Here is a 20970-nt window from a genome sequence, read left to right as displayed (position 1 = left end):
AGCTACATGCCCCTGCTGCAAGAGTTTTGTTTCTCATTCTCATTGTAAGAGGTATTTGCTGTATGTGAACATGAAATACTCAACTTCCTTGAGATTTTATTCTTGTATTTACACAAACTGGTCTAACAGCTTTGACTTGCCTGTGAAGTAAGTGAGTGTGTCTGCTCTGCAACTTTCCTGGCAGAGGCCTTTAATCTGCTAGTGTTAAAGCTAACATAAAAATTATCAGGCAGTGCTAGTAGCCTGAACCATTCCTTCCTCAGCCTTGGAGTACTGGGATACAGGCATGCACTACCCTGCTCTACTCTACCACAAGCTATGTTTTGGTTTGGTTTGGTTTGGTTTGGTTTGGTTTGGTTTGGTTTGGTTTTTCGAGACAGGGTTTCCCTGTAGTTTCTAGAGCCTGTCCTGGAACTAGCTCTTGTAGACCAGGCTGGCCTCGAACTCAGAGATCCACCTGCCTCTGCCTCCCGAGTGCTGGGATTAAAGGCGTGCGCCACCACCGCCCGGCCCACAAGCTATGTTTTTAACATCTAGATTTCAAGCCTTTCTAGCCAAGTGTCTTAGAAAGGTGAGTTAAGAAATAAATGTGTTCCTCACCCCCCCCCCTCCCTACACACACACAGAGCAGGGAAAATTATAGATGGAAACTGGTGGAAGGTAGTTTTGTCCCTAAAATTTCTGGGTGGGTCAGAGATGGACACAATGTATCTTTGGGTGAGAGCCGCCCTGCTCTGTCATTGTGATCCTTATCCCCTTGAAACTGGGTCTCACTGAACCTGAGCTAGGCTGGCAGCCAGGGAGTCCCCGCAGCCCTGTCGTTACCTCCCACCGCCCCAGGGTTACAAGCACATGTTTTTATGTAGGTTCTGGGATCTGAACTCATGTCTTCATGAAAACTTGTACCCATAGAGCTATCTCTTCAGTGCAGTCTTAAGCTTTAAGGGAGTATGTTTCACATTTAGCAATTTGGTAAAAATGTACCCAAAAAAAACCTGGCAAATTGTATTTCTGAATCTGTTTGTCTGTTTTGGTTTTTTGCTTTGTTTTTGTTTTTGGTTTTGTTTTGTTTTGTTTTGTTTTTGAGACAGGCTTTCTCTGTGTTTAGCAGGCTGGCCTAGAACTCGTAGATCCGCCTGTCTGCCTCCAGTGTACTGGGATTAATGGAGTGCACCACTACGCCCTGCTCTGCTTCTGAACCTTTTAAACAGTGAGTTCCAGGAAATAACCATATCCTATCACTAAATGTGTCCACTGCTTTATCTTCTCTGGAATGTTACATAGGGGTGCAAGGTTACCCTACTGTTGTTACTGCTAGATTCGTTGTGGAAAGTCGATAACCGCTCATCTCAAGGTCATTGCTCGGTCTGGCATGCCATTTGTTCTGGCTTTGAGGTATTTTGGGTTTGCTCAGTTTGTCCCAGTAGTCTATTTAGCTTCAAATGTCCCCAGTCCTTCAGGTCTGGGTTCCTGTGCCATCGACTCGGCTCTGTCAGTCCCATCTCAGGATACTGCCCTGTAAACAAGGCTGTGTGCTTAGAGCTGTGGCCTGGTTGGTTTTTGTTTGTTTATGTTTTTGAGACAGGGTTTCTCTGTAATTTGGATCCTGTTCTAGAACTTGTTCTATAGACCAAGCTGTCCTAGAACTCAAAGAAATCTGCCTGCCTCTGCCTCACAAGTGTTGGAATCAAAGGAGTGCGCCTCCCTCATCCAGCTTGAACTGGGCCCTTTGAAGAGAATTCCTATGGTTTCTAAAGTGAAGGTATATGCTTCCTTGAAATTGTTCATCAGGGAAAAAGAGAGAGAGAGAGAAGAAACTGTTTGTATTTAAACTGACTTGTCTTGGGATTGAAGAGGTGGCTCAGCAGGTAGAGCCCTGATTTCTCTTGGAAAGGGGCTTCACTTCCCTCTCTGGCATCTGAGGGCACCAGGGATGCAATAGTGCAGATGAGATAGGCTTGTATACAGGAAAAACACCACACATAATACCTGCTCTGTGTGTGTGTGGGGGGGTGAGGAACACATTTATTTCTTAACTCACCTTTCTAAGACACTTGGCTAGAAAGGCTTGAAATCTAGATGTTAAAAACATAGCTTGTGGCCGGGCGGTGGTGGCGCACGCCTTTAATCCCAGCACTCGGGAGGCAGAGGCAGGCGGATCTCTGTGAGTTCGAGGCCAGCCTGGTCTACAAGAGCTAGTTCCAGGACAGGCTCCAAAGCCACAGAGAAACCCTGTCTCGAAAAACAAAACAAAACAAAACAAAACAAAAAAAAAAAAACAGCTTGTGGGCCGGGCGGTGGTGGTGCATGCCTTTAATCCCAGCACTCGGGAGGCAGAGGCAGGCGGATCTCTGTGTTCGAGGCCAGCCTGGTCTACAAGAGCTAGTTCCAGGACAGGCTCTAGAAACTACAGGGAAACCTTGTCTTGAAAAAACAAACCAAACCAAACGATACATAAACAATTTTGTTTTGTTTTGGGGATGGTTTTAGATAGGGTCTCTGTATATCCCTGACTGTCCTGGAACTCATGCTATAGACCAGGCTGGCCTCTGCCTCCTAAGTACTGGGATTAAAGGCATGTACCACCATGTCCTGCCTTTTCTTTTTCTTTCTTTCTTTCTTTCTTTTTTTTTTTTTTTTTTTTTTTTGCTGGGGCGGGGGGGGTTGACTTTACCTCTCTAGGGCCTGTAAGGTAGCTTTATAAGTAAATACATCTGATGCTCAAAAGCATAGCAACCTGAGTTTGATTTCTAAAAACGCATACGAAAGTGGAAGGAGAAAACTGACTCTACAAAGTTGTGTCCATCCGCCCCCCCCTCCCCCCCCCAGTCTTTAAAACAAAACAACAGTGGCTTAAGGTTCCTGTGAAAATACACAGACTCAGTAGCAGGGATAAGGGACACTTGTACTCGGTTTATTTGATCTACCCATTCCCATGACTATAATAATTACTAATATCCTTAAAGGGGGTGATTTTGTGTGTGTGTGTTCTTATACCGCATTCATGCGTGCCTGGTGTGATGGTTGTGAACCATCATGTGGTTGCTGGGAATTGAGTCTGGGTTTTCTAAGGCAGTGCTTTTAACTACCTAGCCTTCTCTCTAGAAACTGGAGATGTGTATATGTGCACATGTGGGTTCTAGGAAATGAGTTGAAAGGTTTCATATATGTACATAAAGTATCACAGTCGTATTTATTTGCTGTGCCTTAGTCACTTTTCTGCTGCTGTGATTAAACACCACCAAAGCCACTTACAAAGGAAAGAGTTTCTTGGACTTATGGCTACAGGAGTAGAGTCCTTTGTGGAGTGGATTCAGCTCACAGCTCCAGCCAGAAGCCAGAAGCAGAACAAACTGGGACTAGCACCTAGTCTTTGAAACCTCAAAGCCTGCCCCAGTGACATTTCTTCCAGCAAGGTCACACCTCCCAAACATGCCACCAACTGGAGCATTTAAATGCCTGAAACTAATCTGCTTCCTTTTCCTAGCTAGTCCACTTGTACTTGCGTGTGTGGGTGTATTGGCCTATCCATCTGTTGTCACAGTGCCTTTCGGTAGGGTTTGCACCAAGGGTGACCTTGAATTTCTGTTACTCCTGCCTCAAACTATGCTGGTGATTAAACCCAGGGTCTCACACTTGCTTAGCAAGCACTCTACTAACTGAGCTATATCCTAGCCCTAACTGATTTCCTAATTAAAATGTAATTTACATACCATAAAATATACCCCTTTTAAAAGGTATAACTCAGGGCCCTGTCCTAGTCTTCAGTTGCCACGTAAAACACCCTGACAACAGGCAGCTTAGAAACAAGAGTTTACTTGAGTAGTGGTTCCAGCCTGTGCTCCATCATTGCAGGAAAGTCAGGCAGGGACTTCATTTCTGCAGTCAAGAACAGAGAAGAAATGTGTGCATGCTTGTTGTAGAATATTATTTTAAGGTGTATTTTGTTCGTGTTACATCGTTTGCACCTGATGCTCCTAATAAAGAGCTGAATGACCAGTAGCGAGGCAGGAGCATGGCTGGGCGGTAAAGGACAGGCAGGACTGGCAGGCAGTGTAGCTATAGGAGAAATCTGGAAAGAAGGGGCAGAAAGGAGAGAAGGACATCGGGCCAGACAGCCACGGAGTAACGGTGAAAGTAAGATTGCAGAAGTAAGAAAAGGAAAAGACTCAGAGGTAGCCTGGATAACTTAAGAAAAGCTGGAAAGAAGAAACAAGCCAGTATAAGGCCAGGAATTTATGAGAAAGAATAAGCATCTATTTGTGATTTTTTTTTTTTGTGAGCTGGGTGCGGGCCCCCAAAAAGCTAAAAGAGTAAAGCTTCGCACAGAACATGCTTATAACCACTTCTCTACGGTGTCATAGTCTTCTGTGTCCCATGGCACCTACCTACCTAGTTGTTTTCTGAATAAATACTTTATCTAGAAGTAACTAGACAGCATGTGGTCTTTTATGATTGGTTTTATTTGCTATAATTAAACTCATGAATATCAATCTATCTTAAAATTCATTTTAATTATGTATATGGGTGTATGAATGCCACAGCATACATTTGGAGATAAGAGGACAGCCTAAGGGTATTGGTTCTCTCCTTACACCACGAGTCCCGAGAATCAAACTCAGGTCATCAGACTTAACAATTAAGTACCCTTACTCACTGATCCATCCCGCCTGCTGGGATCATCCCATAGTACACCTATGACATATTGAGCTTTTATATTTCTGCATCCTGTATCTTCTGTTTTCTAAATTGTGGGTGGGGCTTCATTCACTTCTGTATGTGGAGTCCAGAAACCAAGGTTTGATGACTTATCACTCTCAAAGTTTATGTGTATGAGTGTTTATCAGAATAGAAGTTTGTGCATCGTGTGCTTGCAGTGCCCACAGAGGTCAGAATAAGGCACCAGATCCCCCTGAACTGGAATTACAGTCAGTTGCAAGCTGCCATGCACATGCTGAGCACTGGACCAGCCTGGGTCCAGTGCAAGAGCAGCAGGTGTTCTGAATCACTGAGTCATTGCTCCAGGCTCTTGTTGTATGGCAAAGCTTTTCCTGGGGAGATGAAACACACACAGCTTTGCTTACCCCAGATAGGGAACCCATGACAGACCACAGTGCCTTTCTGTGGTCTTTGCAAAAATGTCTATTTTTCCAGTTTTATTTTGTATTGGTGATTGAACCTAGTGCTTGCTTAGCAAACACTCTGCCACTGACCTATGTCCTTCGCTGGCTTTTGTTGATGTCTGTTTGTGTAAGGCTTGTTTTGAGACAAGGTGGCCGCCTACTCAGCTCATCTGCCTGCACATACCCCTATGCCCAGGCTTTGCTGGTTTTTAATTTGGGTTGTCTTTTTGTCGTTGAGTGCTGGGAGTTGTTTACATGTTCTTTGTAATCTTTTCAGAAATCTTACCACATGATTTTCACACATTGTCTTATATGTTATCTTTGTGTATGGAACACACATGGGTGTTCGTGTGTGCATGCACATGTGTGGAAGGAAACCAGAGGCTGGCATCGGGTATTTTCCTTTGTCAGTCTTCACTTGTGATTTGAGAAATCTCCACTTGAATCTGTGAGCCTCCTTGGTGCTTGCATGTGGCGGATGCCTTTACCTGTTGCAGCTTCTCTCTCTGGCGTTAGTCATCTTAACCAACTTTATGTGTATAGTCATTATAGATGAGTATGTTCACATTGTAAACCAGTCTTCAGAACTCTTTTCAACTTACAAAACTGGTTTATGTTGCTGCTGTCATACCCTGCACTACTCCTTGGTGTTAGAATTTGAACTTGTGACCTCATGCATGCTAGACAAAAACAGAACTAGAAATAATGAAACCAGGTGTAACTGCTGCTGATGGTGTTTTGAAAGTACAGGTTAAAGAGGTGGTATTCTCCTGGGTCATACTTCAGCCTCATCTTTTGGCTCTAGATATTTGAATTTGTTTGGATACTTAATTAGGTTCTCGGTGTGTTATTCTTCTAAAATTTTAATTTGTGTGTTTGTACACGCATGTTGTGTGATAGACTTTATTGTCTACCGCCCTTGGAGCTGGTGCTACTAGGCATGTGCAGAACAGCTGACGTGTTACAAGGCTCTGGGACCCCAGCTCCATGCTCTCACGATGGTGAAACAAGATGGTCTCAGTCACCCAGCCGTTTTCTTTTGCCCCGTATGACTTCTGTAAGATGTTGAGTTAAACCAGTGTGGTCCAAACACATTCTTGGTAGCATACCCTTTAATCCCAGCACTCTGAGAGGCAGAGATAAGAAGATTTCTGTAGTCTACATAGCTGCAGAAATATACAGAAAGACCCTATCTCAAGGGGGGGTGGGGAAAGCCACGCACAAAATAGTAGGATACGAATTGTTTCATAACTGGGATATTTGTGAATTGCGGTACTCTCTTATCAAGAAAGCATTGGGTATGCTGAATTGGTATTTGAGGATTTTTGTGGAAATCTAGAATTTAAGGAGAAAAGGGTAATATTAAGTGAAATATTTGTCTGGACACCGGAAGACATGTTGCATTGTCTTGGCATAACTTCTCCCACCGAAGAACAACCAGAACCTAAGCCCCTACTGTTGACAGGCTTCATTCATGGTAAAATTCCAGCTTGTTGGTCCTCCACAGCAACCTCTTCTCTTTGTCCTTGAGGTTTTCCCTTTAAGTGCCTTCATTACTTGGCTAATCTCCGTTTTGAAGTAATTGAGCAGCCACTGTCTGCTGGCTCTTGTTAGGCTTCTTTGGAAAATGCACTGATGTGCTTAACTGCCTTTCTGGTGCCATTTAGATGGTGTATTTTTATGATTTCTCACCGTAGCTCGTTTTACTGGTGGTAAACATGAATTTAAACTGGTGTGTTTCTCTTCTCCAGCAATGGCACGAGCATGATATCGCTGATCATTCCTCCCAAAGACCAGATTTCACGAGTGGCAAAGATGTTAGCAGACGAATTTGGAACTGCTTCTAACATTAAGTCACGAGTAAACCGCCTTTCAGTCCTGGGAGCCATCACATCTGTACAGCAGAGACTCAAACTTTATAACAAAGGTAACCGTTCCCCTGTCCGCTCTGTCCGCTCTGCTCCTGCCACAGTGCCTACTGCTGTGTCTTCAGCTCGCTGTTCTTTAGCTTTTTCACCCACTGAGTGTGAAGTGCTATTTGCTGTACTTAAGGGATAAATCCTACTGAAACATCTCAGAGGAAGTTTTGCAAGTGGGATGAGAATTTTGCCTATGAGTCTCAAGGGTTTTTCTGTTTTACTTAAGTTGTGGTTATGGGAACAATTAAAAGTAGAGAAATTGTTTATGTTCTTTGCAGTACCTCCAAATGGTCTGGTTGTTTACTGTGGAACGATTGTAACAGAAGAAGGAAAGGAAAAGAAAGTCAACATTGACTTTGAACCTTTCAAACCTATTAATACATCATTGTATTTGTGTGACAACAAGTTTCATACAGAGGTAAGAGTGAGCACAGAAGCCCCATGCCCATTAGTAGCCACTGTCCTTCCTTCAGCTTCCGCAGCTCCAGTCCACTGCTAATGTACTTTCTATTAATAGTTTGGCTTACACGTTCATATATTGGAATTGTACAATCTAGCCTTTTTCAAGATTGTTTGTGTGGTAGCATATTTCTGTACTGTTCTGCCAGTCTGTCATTGAGCACTCTGTGGTATACATTGATGTCTGGGTTGTTTTCACTGTCTGCCTTTCATGAACAATGCCACTGCACATTCATGCACAGGGATTTGTTTTTATTTTTGTAGATTATATATGTAGAAATAGAACTGGTAGCTCAGATAGTAATCGTAGTTCATCTTTTGAGAAGTCACTTTTCTAAACCATAGGCAACTTTTTACATAGGTATTTTTTCTTTTGTGTGTAGGGGGTGCTGAATTCCTAATCCTCCTGCCTCCACCTCTGAAGTGCTGGGCACTCCATCTGGACATCCTCCGTCACAACTATTTTCAGAATAATGCATGTTTATTATGATACTACTCATTAGGATGTTTGAGGAAAGTGCTAAGGACAACTAATTAGAGGCAGGTGATTGGCTGCTGATTGATTGGTTACCTCTGGCTTGCCTATATTCTTGCACCTTAGCACTAAGCTCACAAATTCCTGAAAAATAGGCAAATAAAATGCATTTGATGCTCGTTTGGGGTTTTGTTTGTTGTTTGTTTTTCCTGTTCTTATAAAACCGGAGTGACAGTGCTAACTATGATGAACATAAATGGTAGAAAAGAAACCTCATTAGACTGACCCAGATCAGTCAACAGTGAGTAATCAGGAATTCACAGCTGGCTCCGAATTCAGTCTCTTGCCTTTCATCAACCTAGAGAAAAACCTCTACAGTGGAATTAGAACTGACATTTGTCTGCAGTTTACAGTGGCTGATTTTTGCTAACTTGACAGGAATTCCAATCCTGGTTGAATCTTGCTTGACTGTATGGTAGTCTAGCTTAACTTTTTCTTAGCTTCTAGTTAGTGCCTGGCAAAGGCCTCTTGGGACTGTTAGCCATTCTATCTGACAGATTTACTTATGTCAACTTTGAAAGCAGATTTTGGATTGTTCTGACTTAAAAAGTACCCAATAGCTGTATTGTCTGACTTTAGCTTGATTATTACATTAGCATAACTGATTTTTACTTTTCTTCCGGTAATCATTAAAATGACTAGTGGAGGTAAGGGTGGAGACTCTAGGGCCCTCAAAGCCTTTGACCCATACCTAGTTTTTTACATGGATCCAAACTAAGGTCCTTACGCATAGCAAGCACCGTACCTACCAAGCCACTTTCCCTCTCAGCCCCTATTGGAGTTCAGTTGTTGAGACAAACTGTTCTCAACATTGCCGGGCGGTGGTGGCGCACGCCTTTAATCCCGGCCCTTGGGAGGCAGAGGCAGGCGGATCTCTGTGAGTTCGAGGCCCACATGGTCCACAGAGTGAATTCCAGGACAGGCTCCAAAGCGGTAGAGAGATTCTTTCTCAAAAATGAATGAATAAATACATAAATTTAATAGAGGTTTTTGTACACCCAAGGATGACCTTGAGCTTCTGATCCTTCTCCACCTGAAAAAGGTTATAAGTGAATCCCAACACCTGATTTTATTTTGTTTAAGACAGGGTCTTGCTGTCTGACCTAGGCTAGCATTTTGGACTCAACTCTCATGCCTCTGCTTCCCAAGTGCTTGTATTAAAGGCATGCCATCACACCAAATTTACAAGATATGTATCTTACTACTGTTTCATTTGTCTAAAAATAGATTGCTAATTCAGTAGCCTGCATTCTGGACATCTTTATAAAGAAGGTTTCTTATTCATTAATTAAAGTAGAATGAAAGATACATCAGTTCTAAAGAGATCAAACTCTAGCAATTAATGATGTTCAAGGCCTTAAGTCTCAATCCATCACAGAAAGTGGGTCTGTATGGGTCCCAGGGGTGCTTACTTACCTCTCAGGAGATGCAGTGATATGGAAATAGTGCATAACTTAGTAGTTCTGTAAAACTAATCATGGGGCTAGAGAGGTGGCTCAGCAGTTACTAGCACTGACTGTTCTTCCAGAGAACCCACATAGCAACTCATGCCTATCTATAATTCCCATTCCAGGGCACCTGACACCCTCATACAGACATACATGCAAGCAAAACACCAATACACATTTAAAAAGCAAAAACAGGAAGCCTCAACTCCTAGCACTTGGGAGGTAGATGCAGGCGAATCTCTGAGTTTGAGGACAGCCTGGGCTACACAGAGAAATCCTGGGTGGTGGAGCTCTTTAAAATTGAGAGGAACATTCCAAATCTAAAAAGTCTTTTTAGTCACGTCTGTTTTCCTTTACTTGTTACTATAGAATTGACTTACAAAATTATTTTGCCCTGGTAGTACTGTCTAGTAAGGCTGAGGTCACTGATAGTTAATAGAAATTTAAGCTGGCCCGAGTGACTCGGAGTGCAAGAGGCTCCCTGGGTGCACTTGAGGAGCACCACTCTAGAAACCAGGAACCAGATATTAAAGCTTGAGCTTTGATTTAGACGTTACACTCTGTATATCATCTTATATCATCTAGAGATAAAATGATGAAAAGGAAAATGAACTACAGTTTTCTGACTTTTTTTTTTTTTTTTTTTTTTTGATTGGTTGGTAGTTGCTTGGTTAGTTGGATGAGGTTTGGAAATGGTCTCTCACTCTGCAGCTTAGGTTGGCTGTGAACTTTTTCCTCCTGTTGCCTCTCTGGTGCTAGAGTTATAGACTGCCATTGTATCCACCTTAAGTTTTGTGTTGTGTTGTGTGTGGGGGATGGGGACGAAAGGGGACAGGCACTGTGGCTTGCTTGTGGAGGTCAAGACAACTTTGTGGAATTCCACATTCTGTCCTTCCACATTGGTTTGGGGGACCAGGTGTAGTCACCAGACACCTTTATTGGTTGAGCCATCTTGCCTGCCCAAGTTTAGGTTTTGAGATATTTTGTTTCTTATTTTTATTATGGTAAAATCCAGATAAGTCACCCTAACTGCTTTTAGTTGTGCCTTTCGGTGTGTACGATCACCATCTTATCCCAGAACTAATCCTGTAACTGTAAACAAGTATTTCCCCTTCTCCTTCCCTGCAGAGTGGAAAACTCCATAGTCATAGCTGATGTCTGCACTTACTCCATTCCCTCCATAGTGTTCATACCATGTTGAGTGGAGTAAAAGAGTTCCTGTGTCGCTGAATTTTGTCTCCGCCTTGACAGAGCCCTGGAGTTGATTGTACAGTGCTGTGTTTGTTTTTTAGGCTCTTACAGCATTACTTTCAGATGACAGCAAGTTTGGTTTTATTGTAATAGACGGCAGTGGTGCTCTTTTTGGCACGCTCCAAGGAAACACCAGAGAAGTCCTGCACAAATTCACTGTGGATCTCCCAAAGAAACACGGTATGTAGGAGGACTTCTTCCCTCTAGCACTAGTCACTAAGCTCAGTTTGTGCTAAATAGTTAGGAGGGGGTCCTGTTTATGTGTCTTTAGCTTGACTGGTTATTTTGTTTCTACTTCATGGCCTATTGTACTCTTAATCTTTAACCTTTGTGTCACAGGCAGAGGAGGTCAGTCAGCCTTGCGCTTTGCCCGTTTGAGAATGGAAAAGAGACACAACTATGTTCGGAAAGTAGCGGAGACGGCCGTGCAGCTGTTTATTTCTGGAGACAAAGTAAATGTGGCTGGTCTGGTTTTAGCTGGATCAGCTGACTTTAAAACTGAACTAAGTCAGTCTGACATGTTTGATCAGGTAAGAAATAAGAAACAGCCGGATAGAGTCTCTAATGTGGGGTACATTTGTCCCCAGCATATTATGCATGTGTTCATATTCCTATCCATAAATTCCCTAGGCTAAAAAAAAAGTCTCTGGGTAGCAATGGCTCGGTGGTTAAAGGTACACACAGCTTTTACAGAGGACCTAAATTTGCTAAATTTGGTCCTAGTACCCACATCAGATGCAGACAAATACCTGTAACTCCAGCTCCTGGTGGCCAATAACTTTTTTTTTTTTAAGGGAGAGGGTGGGATTTTACTAAAGGTATTTAAGGTCCTAATGTTTTTATTTTTATTTGTGTCAGAGGTTGCAATCGAAAGTTTTAAAATTAGTTGATATATCCTATGGTGGTGAAAATGGATTCAACCAAGCCATTGAATTATCTACTGAAGTTCTCTCCAACGTGAAGTTCATCCAAGAGAAGAAATTAATAGGTATCACTAAAATACTATTTTGCTTAGCCTGTGAAATGTTTTTGGTGTGATTCTGAAGAAAGACACTAAAAAGGTATAAAAGAAAGGGGGTGGTGGCGCACGCCTTTAATCCCAGCTCTGGGGAGGCAGAGGCAGGTAGATCTATGTGAGTTTGAGGCCAGCCTAGGCTACAGAGCTAGTTCCAGGATGATGGGCTCCAAAGCTACAGAGAAACCCTGTCTTGGAAATGAAAAGAAAAGAAAAAGAAAACAAACAAACAAACAAAAATCCAGGCAACCGGATGGTGGTGGTTGGGAGGCAGAGTCAGGCGATCTTATTGAGTTCGAGGCTTTCCTGGTCTACAAAGCAAGTTTCAAGAGAGCCAGGACTGTTACATAGAGAAACCCTGTCTTTAAAAAAAAAAAAAAAAAAAAAAAAATCAGGCGGTAATGGTGCACACCTTTATTTCCAGCACCTGGGAGGCAGAGACAGAGAACTCTATGAGTTCAAAACCAGCCTGGTCTACAGATGCGCTCTAGGACAGGTTCAAAAGCTACAGAGAAACATTGTCTCAAAACATTCCGCCCTACCCCTCAAAAAGGGGGGGGGGGGAAGGAGAAAGAAAAGGCTAGGTGTAGTAGTTCATACTAGTCATCCCCACACTAGGGTGATGAGTTTAGATCAAGGTCATCCTTAAGAGTTTTGAGGGCTTTTGTCTGTCTCAAACAAAGCTAAAGTGAAAAAAAAGTAAAAATAGAAAACTAAATATTTTCACTGAGGGGGAGAAAGTATCAGCTGGGGCTGGAAAAGATGGCTCAACGATTAAGAACACTGCCTCCTTTTCCAGAGGATTTTTCTAGCTGTGGCTAGAGAGATGACTTGGGTTAAGAGCACTGCCTGCTCTTCCAAAGGTCTTGAGTTCAATTCCCAGCAACCACATGGTAACTCAAAATCATCCATAATAAGATATGGTGTCCTCTTTTTAGCCTGTAGACATACATGCAGACGGAACACTGTATACATAATAAATACATTTTTAAAAAGGTGTTAGCTGGACATGCCTGTAATCTTATCACTCAGGAAGCTAAGGTAGTGGCATTGCCACAAGTTCCAACCAGCCTGATTTTCAAGGTGAGATTCTGGGGTGAGGGCTGGGTCCAGTGGGGAGGTGGCTCAGTAAATAAAGTGCTTACCTAGCATTCACAAGACCCTCAATTCAGAGGGTCAATTCAGAGCACCAGTATAATATACTTTTGGGGGAGCTTATAATCCCAGCACTCTGTGTGGTAGAGGCAGGAAGATCAGAAGTTCAAGGTCATCCTTAAGTCTAAGTACAGCACCGGCCTTAAAGGGGTGACTCGGGAGGACCTAGGAGCTCAACAGAAATGATCCAGAAACCCTTGGTTTCCTCAGCCACATGGGCCTAAGGCCATGAACAGCTAGACACTGGGAACAGGCTTGCTCTGATGGGTCAGCTGCCGAGCCTGGGACTGAAAGTGGGATTCTCTTTATAGTGATCAGGACTGCTAGAACTGATTTCATAACCTTGTGAGTTACAAAATCCAGAGCTGTGCAGGGCCCTTAGAGAAATTGTGTAATATTTACATATAGCACATGTACATCGTCCCATGTACTTTAAATTATCTCTCAGTTACTTACAATACCTTGTAAATGTCATATAAATAATGTACCTTGTAATATATTATAAATATTATATAAGTAATCGTGTGTTATCATTTAGGTTACAGTGACAAGTAAATAAATATCTGTGTATGTTCAAAACACCCACCGCAGGCTTAGCTCTCTAGTACGTCTTGGTATGCTGTGCTTACTTTTCTGCGTGTTTAATCCATAGTTGACTAAGTTCATGGATATCAAGAGCCACCGTATATTTTATTGTTATATCCCTAATCCACAGGGCGATACTTTGATGAAATTAGCCAGGACACAGGCAAGTACTGTTTTGGAGTTGAAGATACACTAAAGGCTTTGGAAATGGGAGCTGTAGAGATTTTAATAGTCTATGAAAATCTGGATATAATGAGATACGTTCTTCATTGCCAAGGCACAGAAGGTAAAAAAAAAAAGATGAAAAATTGTTGCTGTCTGTTACATTTCTCTGTGTTCGGGAAGCCTTGGTTTCAGGCACAGTTAGTTAGAAGGGAGCATATAATTTCATAGGATCTAGGATCATGTGTCATGTTGTGTCTCTGTCTGTGTCCATGTTGTGTTCCTGCTACTGCCGCCCCCACCCCCCACCACCCACCCCCATCCATTTGATGTTTGCAGTTGAAGTTGCCAAGGAACAGGGCTGTGTCTTTGATGTTTCCCTATAGTGGCAGAGTACAAGGGTGTTTATGGGAAGATTTAGTCCAAGAGTCCTGTCCTTATCTGATCTCCTTATTCTGTCTGGTAGTATTGTGAGAGCCAGGATAACACTTTTTTTTTTAACTTTTAATACACAGAGGAGAAAATTCTCTATTTAACTCCAGAACAAGAGAAGGATAAGTCTCATTTCACAGACAAAGAGGTATGTAAATTTGAGTTCCTTTTGTAAGGGTAACCTACAAAAGCATGAGTACTAGAGCATGCTTCTGACTCCAAGGGAGGGGTCACGTTAGTATAGCTGGGTGTGGTGTACACCTGTAATCTCAGAAAATGCACTCTGGGTGCAAGGCCAGCTAGAACCACACGAGATGGTAGCTAATTGATTATTTCAGTATTTCCCCTCGGGCTATAGCCTCAGCAACAAAATGTCAAACCATACTTAGCCAAAAAGTGTTAAGAAATCAGGAAAACACTCTTATCCTTGAAATAACATAGATTTAATTTGAGTAGTGCTGTCCCACCCTGTGAGACCTATTTTGTTTTATCAACATTTTATCAGCTTTTCCTTTGAACTTAACTAAATTTATAAATGCATTGCCATGATTTATAATGAATGCTACATTCCTAACCAAGACAGCTATAATGGTAACTGCCCTGAGTTTTGAGTTGGGCTGATAAGGAAAAAGCACATGCTGCCCGAGAGCTGACTCCAGCAGTTTGTCCGCTGCAGGGTGCCTTATGGCCAGTTGACGTCATATACATACAATACTGCATGCTTTTGAAAATGAGGCTGACAGTGGGGCTGAAGAGATGGCACAGCTAAGAGCATTTGTTCTTGCAGAGGACCCAGATTTGGTTCCTAACATCTACATGGCAGCTCCCAGCTGTCTATAATTCCAGTTCCTGGGCAACAGGCACAAATGTGGTGGTTTTGTTTGTTTTGTTTTGTTTTGTATTTTACTCTGCCATGTCTCTTCTGGGCTGTTGAATAAAGGGGAACTACAGCAACCTAGTTTCTGGAATCAACAATAGGAATCATTAGTTGACTACTAAGTATGGTTTGACATTTTGTTGCTGGGGCTATAGCCTGAGGGGAAATACTGAAATAATCAGTTTATTAACCATCTCAGTTATTCAGTTATGTTCCCAAGAACCAGGATATTTTTAAGATTATACATTTATAGTACTCAATGGGTAAGAGGGTCAGTGAAGATGGGCTGGGACATTGAGGATCCTAAACTTTGTGTTCTGATCCCATTGTTTCTGTGTCTTGACTGCCCTGTAGACTGGACAAGAACATGAATTGATTGAGAGCATGCCCCTTTTGGAATGGTTTGCTAACAACTATAAAAAATTTGGAGCTACACTAGAAATTGTCACAGATAAGTCACAAGAAGGGTCACAGTTTGTGAAAGGATTTGGTGGGATTGGAGGTGAGTGGCAAACTCCACACAGGGTTGGTTGTTTGTTTGTTTTTGTTTTTGTTTTTTTACCAGGACCTCTTGTGGCTAGCCTGAAATAAGTTAGTTCAAGTGGCGTATGCTCGCTCTACTTGAAAGGTGGTTGGAACAGCAGGTGGAGGCATATTCCTTAGTTTGAACCACTTTTTGGTTATCTTTAATAGTTTTTTACTAGCATATATTTATGTGTAATAATGGATCGTGTATCTGTGATTTGTTTGTTTGTTTGCTTTGGTTTTTCAAGACTCAGTTTCTCTGAATAGCCCTGGCTGTCCTGGAACTTGCTTTGTAGACTGGGCTGGTCTTGGACTCAGAGATCTGCCTGCCTCTGCTTCCCAAGTCATAGGACTAATGGGACTGAAGACTTGTACTACTAGCATGATTTTTTTTTTAATGCGTGTATTTAATATTTAATCTCTGGGGTTTTGTTTGGTGTGTTTCTGTGTGGGCACAAGTGCCGTGGCATGCATATGGAGGTCAGACAGCTTACAGAAATTGGTTCCCTCCTTCTACCATGTGGATCCTGGGACTCTGCTTGTGCAGCAGTGCCTTTACCTACAGAACCATCTTGCTGGGCCTATGTTTGTTTTGGGGAGTACAGCTTTGTGTCTGCAAACACTCGGGTGTCAAAGGAAAACTGGGAGTCCACGCTTTGATCACGTGGGTTCCAGGAATGGAATGACTGACCATCAGGTTTAGCACATGCACTGTAATTCTCTACTCTACTTCTTCCTCTCTGTTATGGTTTTTTTGGGGGGGGGTCTGAGACTTACTGTGCCACCCAAATTGGCCTCTAACTGAGCAATCCTTGTACCTTGGCCTCCCAAGCACTGAAATTTGTATTTGTGAGCCAGCTTGCCTATAGCTAATCATTGCCATTTTGTAATTTGGGAAGAAGATGAGCTTCTCTTGGAAGATCAATCCTTCCTGCTTCAAGAACCCAGATCACTCACTGTGCTTTTGCTTCCTCAGGTATCTTGCGGTACCGAGTAGATTTCCAGGGAATGGAATACCAAGGAGGAGACGATGAATTTTTTGACCTTGATGACTACTAGGTAGTCGACATGGGTCCGGCAAAATGTGCCTCACCCTCCAGCATTCAACCCAAGGAGCATACCCGTGGTGGAATCCAAACAGATCCCTGCCTTACAATTGGAACATTTCCAGAACTTAATCCGTGAACATTGGATACTGAAAAGAAAGCGAAACAGAACCAGACCCAACCCTACACTTTGGTTTGTCATGGAGTCAGCGCAGCAGCCACAACTAAGTCCTAAATGCCACTGGACTAATTTAAAAAAGAACCCCAATTTTTACTTTTACTTGATGGTAAAATTGGTTGCTCTTGTATTTTATGAAAAAAAAAATGATTTTTTTAACCTTCATACATAGAAGCAAAACTACTTTAACTGCTGTAAACCTTCAAAAGTTAGTAGAAGTGAGATCATACTGGTTTGTTTCTTATTTTGATCAGAGAATAACTAAATTGCTGCATTTCGCAGTGACCCATTTACATGGCATTCTCAGCTTAGACTGCACAAGAAGAAATATATGTGGTGAAATATTGGAACTGTTTCTCTCTTGGTCTCTGTTTAATGTTGAAAGGGTGAGTTAATAGGAGGCAATTTCAGCTTCACTCCCTCACACTTCCCACTCCCAGACTGTCTGTTTCAAAGGTGCAGATTGTGTTGCAAAGTCAGACTGAGTGCTGAAACATTGGGGCCAGCGCATTCTTGACTTCCATCTTTTTGGAGGCACATTTGTGCCAAGCATTTGGGAGCTCTTAGTGTCACTAACATTAATGAAGCCCCTCCCCTTTGTCTCGGCCTACTAGGAACCAGTGTGGGATGGACACGATGGGGCTTCTGTGCCATTGCTGGGATTGGGAGAAATAAAACATGCAATTTAAGTGGAACCAAAAAAAAAAAAATGCAAAGATGATTTTGCTTGGATGTATTCTTGATAAACGGAGGTGGTCGTGTTTCCTTGTGTTGGGTGGCATGAGATTATGTGTTTTGATTTTTTTTTCTTCCAAATGAACTGCAAGATTTTTCACATGAACAACAGACAAGACATGTATGACTGCATGTTTCTCAAACCCCTGGTGGGGCTGGAGCATCTGTTTCAGAAGTGGGACTTAAAGCACTCTCAGATGAGAAAGTATGGGAGGAGGGTGGGGAGGGCATGGGGGAGGGATGGGACACAGCTTCTGGCACCATGGATTAAACCATGTTAGATCCAAAAGTTGGCCAAAAACCTGAAGCTTATGCTTCACAGCTGGGCTGTAAGTTGGATTTGAGCCCAGTTGAAGTACAAGGTCATGTTGTGCTCAAGGTGGTGACAGTAAAGGAAGTGTAGGGTGTGCCCAGTGGCAGCAATGGGGAAAGCATACCAAGTGGACTTTGAAGGACCAAAGGTTTTAAAGTCAGTTGGTATCACCCACACTCACCAGGGTGGTGGGGTACATTGGGTTTCAAATTGGGTACTTTTAACACTTTAGTGCCTGACTGCTGTTCCTCACTGACTTGACTCAGTCACTTGTAGCTTTATTGGTCTGAACCAGCTCCTGTTCCCAGGTTACAGACCTGCCTATCGTTCCAATAATCCTGTTTCACTTGAATGAAGGGAGTATGTCTTAAATGTAAAGCTTCTGGTTCTCACACTGTACCCTGAGGTCCAAATGACTGTCTGTCGCGTAACCTGATGTCTCAATCCCCAGTGAGAAGAGTCAATTCTTTCGTGTTCACCAACATGGCAGGCTTCACCAGAACAGGCTTTTGCTTTGGGCTCTGCTGTTTGTTTGCAGAACACCCAAGAGCAAGCAAACACACTCTTCCCAGCAGTACCATAGGGCTTTGCCATTGTAAATGGGTCTAATGTGATATGACAAGACCAGAGAAATTGGATGTAAATTGACAGTTTTGAAATGCTTGTTGTTTCACATGATACATTTAGGGTATGCAGCTCCTTTTGTAGTTTTTATTTTTACTATTTAAGTTTGGAAATGATGCCAAATTTTTGTATTTCTTTAATCAATGTGTTCTCCTTGGTGATATATATTGCATTATATATTGATGTGTGTATCAATATATACCGATATGTGTTACACTTCCGCATACAAACACATACGTGAGAGGGGTGAAACCGTAGCCTGCACTCCCTAGCCTCTGCAGAGAGACCCTAAGAGCAGAATCTCGGTGTTGTGATGTACAGAAATGGAGAAGAGTATTAAACCATATTTAAGAATATATTTTGTGTGCTTGAGATTCTTTAGGAATGTTCCTAGGAAAGTCTGAACTACAGAGATTGAATTCTCCCATTTATTAGATTAGCCATGCCTAATAAATGCTCAGCCTTAGTGATTCCATGTTAATGAAGAATAGCTGAGGTTGCAATTCCAGGGTTATGCTATAGGAGCTTCCACTATCTATGGCCAAGCCAATTTATACCTTTCTCCACTTTTACATGTATGCCAGAAGGGAATGTGCATGTGTCCAGCTTTGGATTTTTGTTTGTTTTAAAATATTTCAAACCTACCTATACTCCATGGAGACAGACTGTGTTACCTAACAGGTAAAAAGGCCTTCATCAGCAGCTCTTTGGTGATAAAACCAAAATTTTATCCTGGTCCCAATTCTTAAGTTAATTCTATGTCCACTTCCCTTTGAGTCCTATAAAAGGTCCCATAGTCCTGTGGTGGTACAAGTTTGAGGCTAATCTTGGCTTCATAGCGAGATTCTGTCTCAAAAAATGAATGAAAGAATAGCCCAGGGGGCTGAGTAAGTTGGCTCAGCAGTTAAGGCTGTAAGCCAAGCCAAGTGGCACATGCCTTGAATCCCAGCACTTGGGAGGCAGAGGCAGGTTCAAGGAGAGCCAGGGATACACAGGGAAATCCTGTCTTGGAAAATGGGAGGGGTGGGGCACTGGCTACACTTGAAAGTGTGCGGGTTCAGTGCCCACATGGTGACTCACAATAGGCTGTAGCTCCAGTCTTAGGGGATCCAGTGCCTTCTGATCTCCGCTGGCACCTGGTGCATGCATTAAAAGTAAATCTGGTGTGATGCGGTTGGTGCATATCTTTAATCCCAGCAGGTAATCTCTTGAGTCCTAGGTCAGATCTTAACAATATTTCTTTTCTCTCCTTAAAGGTTTAGAAACATAGACGTTCATTTAACTTTATTTTATGTGCATTGGTATAAAGGTGTTAGATCCCCCGGAACTGGATTTTCAGACAGTGTGAGCTACCATGTGGGTGCGGGGAATTGAACCCCAGGCTCTCTGGAAGAACAGTCAGTGCTCTTAACCATTGAGCCATCTCTCCAGAGCCCCCCTCCTTTGAGAGTTTAAACGTAGTTGAGAAATAGCTGTCCATGGCTGGCTATTTCCAGTTTGAAGGAAAACTGACCGTTGTGATTTTCTTCTCCTACCCATCACTGCCTTTCCAGTGCTTTCTCATCTGACCCAGAAAGTACTCAGGTTAAAACAGTCTTCCTCTGGAAAGAGGCAGGCACACTGCGCAGCAAAGGAGGGGGTGTTTCTCCTGCAGCATGCCTAGGTGGTGTTCCTAATTAAGGTTCAGCTGTTGGGAGAGCAGGACGTGTGAGCTGAGGCACTTGCCTGTCTGGGCCTGCAGTGCTGCCATCTTTTGTTCCCCGTTCCCATTCCCATACCACAACACTCCCAGACAGGCCCAGCAGATTGGCTGAATGCCACGGTGGAATTTAAGGTTCATGTCAGCTTCCCTGTAGTGCCGGTTGGAATTCGCATCTGCCAAAGTCCCACCCTGATGGAACTGTACCTCAAGGGGTGTAGGAGCTGGCGGGGGTGGGGGTGGGGGGTGGGGGTGGGGGGTGGAAACATGGTGTTAGAGCCTGTGAGACAGGATGCCACAAGGTGGCATGAGGCCCAATGAGAACTAAGGGGAAATAAGCAGACATTCTTCTAAGGTTTCCTGCAAGTGCACGTCCTGGCCTGTGAACTGCCCTGGAGAGTAGAGCCGTCTCCAGGAGTCCCGGTATTCGGCAGGCTCATCCTTACCTGGGCTTAACAGGAACCAGTCTGTAATCCCTGGTCCTTGAGAGGCTTGGGCAAATCAAAGCCAGCCTGTTGAAACGAGTGAGGTCCTATCTCAAAACAAAGGGCTGGGGATGTAGTTTAGTGCTACGTTTGTCCAGTATATGTGAAGACTTTGGGGTTGATTCTTGTACCATGCTGAGCCCCCACCCAATTCCCCAGCACATGAGGTGTTAAAAAGCCCTGGCTTTGAACTGCATGTGACACACCGGCACTCTGGAGGCAGGAGAATAGAGAGTTTTTTAGGCCAGCCTTCTTACCTGGAAAGACTGACAGACTGGCTGAAGAATTTTCATAATGGTGAATCCATAGCACGGTACCTGGAGCTCGATTGGGCCCGTGATGAGACTTGCTATCAAGATTCCTTGGCTACCAGCTTCCTCATGGATGTGTCTAGAGTGACTTTA

At 43.1% G+C, this 20970-nt stretch overlaps 1 protein-coding gene across 1 annotated transcript in view; it reads left to right on the top strand.

The window, feature by feature from the left end:
• Etf1 (eukaryotic translation termination factor 1) overlaps nucleotides 1-18738 on the top strand; it is a 32994-nt gene extending 14256 nt beyond the window's left edge. Inside the window, exons 3-11 of the mRNA XM_038330450.1 lie at nucleotides 6875-7050; nucleotides 7321-7460; nucleotides 10777-10915; nucleotides 11075-11265; nucleotides 11594-11723; nucleotides 13621-13776; nucleotides 14168-14232; nucleotides 15316-15463; nucleotides 16463-18738. Of these exons, the coding sequence (XP_038186378.1) occupies nucleotides 6875-7050; nucleotides 7321-7460; nucleotides 10777-10915; nucleotides 11075-11265; nucleotides 11594-11723; nucleotides 13621-13776; nucleotides 14168-14232; nucleotides 15316-15463; nucleotides 16463-16545 (1228 nt within the window). The 3' untranslated portion in view covers nucleotides 16546-18738. The remainder of the gene's footprint in view (nucleotides 1-6874; nucleotides 7051-7320; nucleotides 7461-10776; nucleotides 10916-11074; nucleotides 11266-11593; nucleotides 11724-13620; nucleotides 13777-14167; nucleotides 14233-15315; nucleotides 15464-16462) is intronic.
• The last annotated feature ends 2232 nt before the right edge of the window (nucleotides 18739-20970 follow it).

The sequence above is a fragment of the Arvicola amphibius genome, chromosome 5 (genome assembly GCF_903992535.2).
Source record: "Arvicola amphibius chromosome 5, mArvAmp1.2, whole genome shotgun sequence".
Classification (NCBI taxonomy): domain Eukaryota; kingdom Metazoa; phylum Chordata; class Mammalia; order Rodentia; family Cricetidae; genus Arvicola; species Arvicola amphibius.
This window is presented reverse-complemented; position numbering and strand designations above follow the sequence as displayed.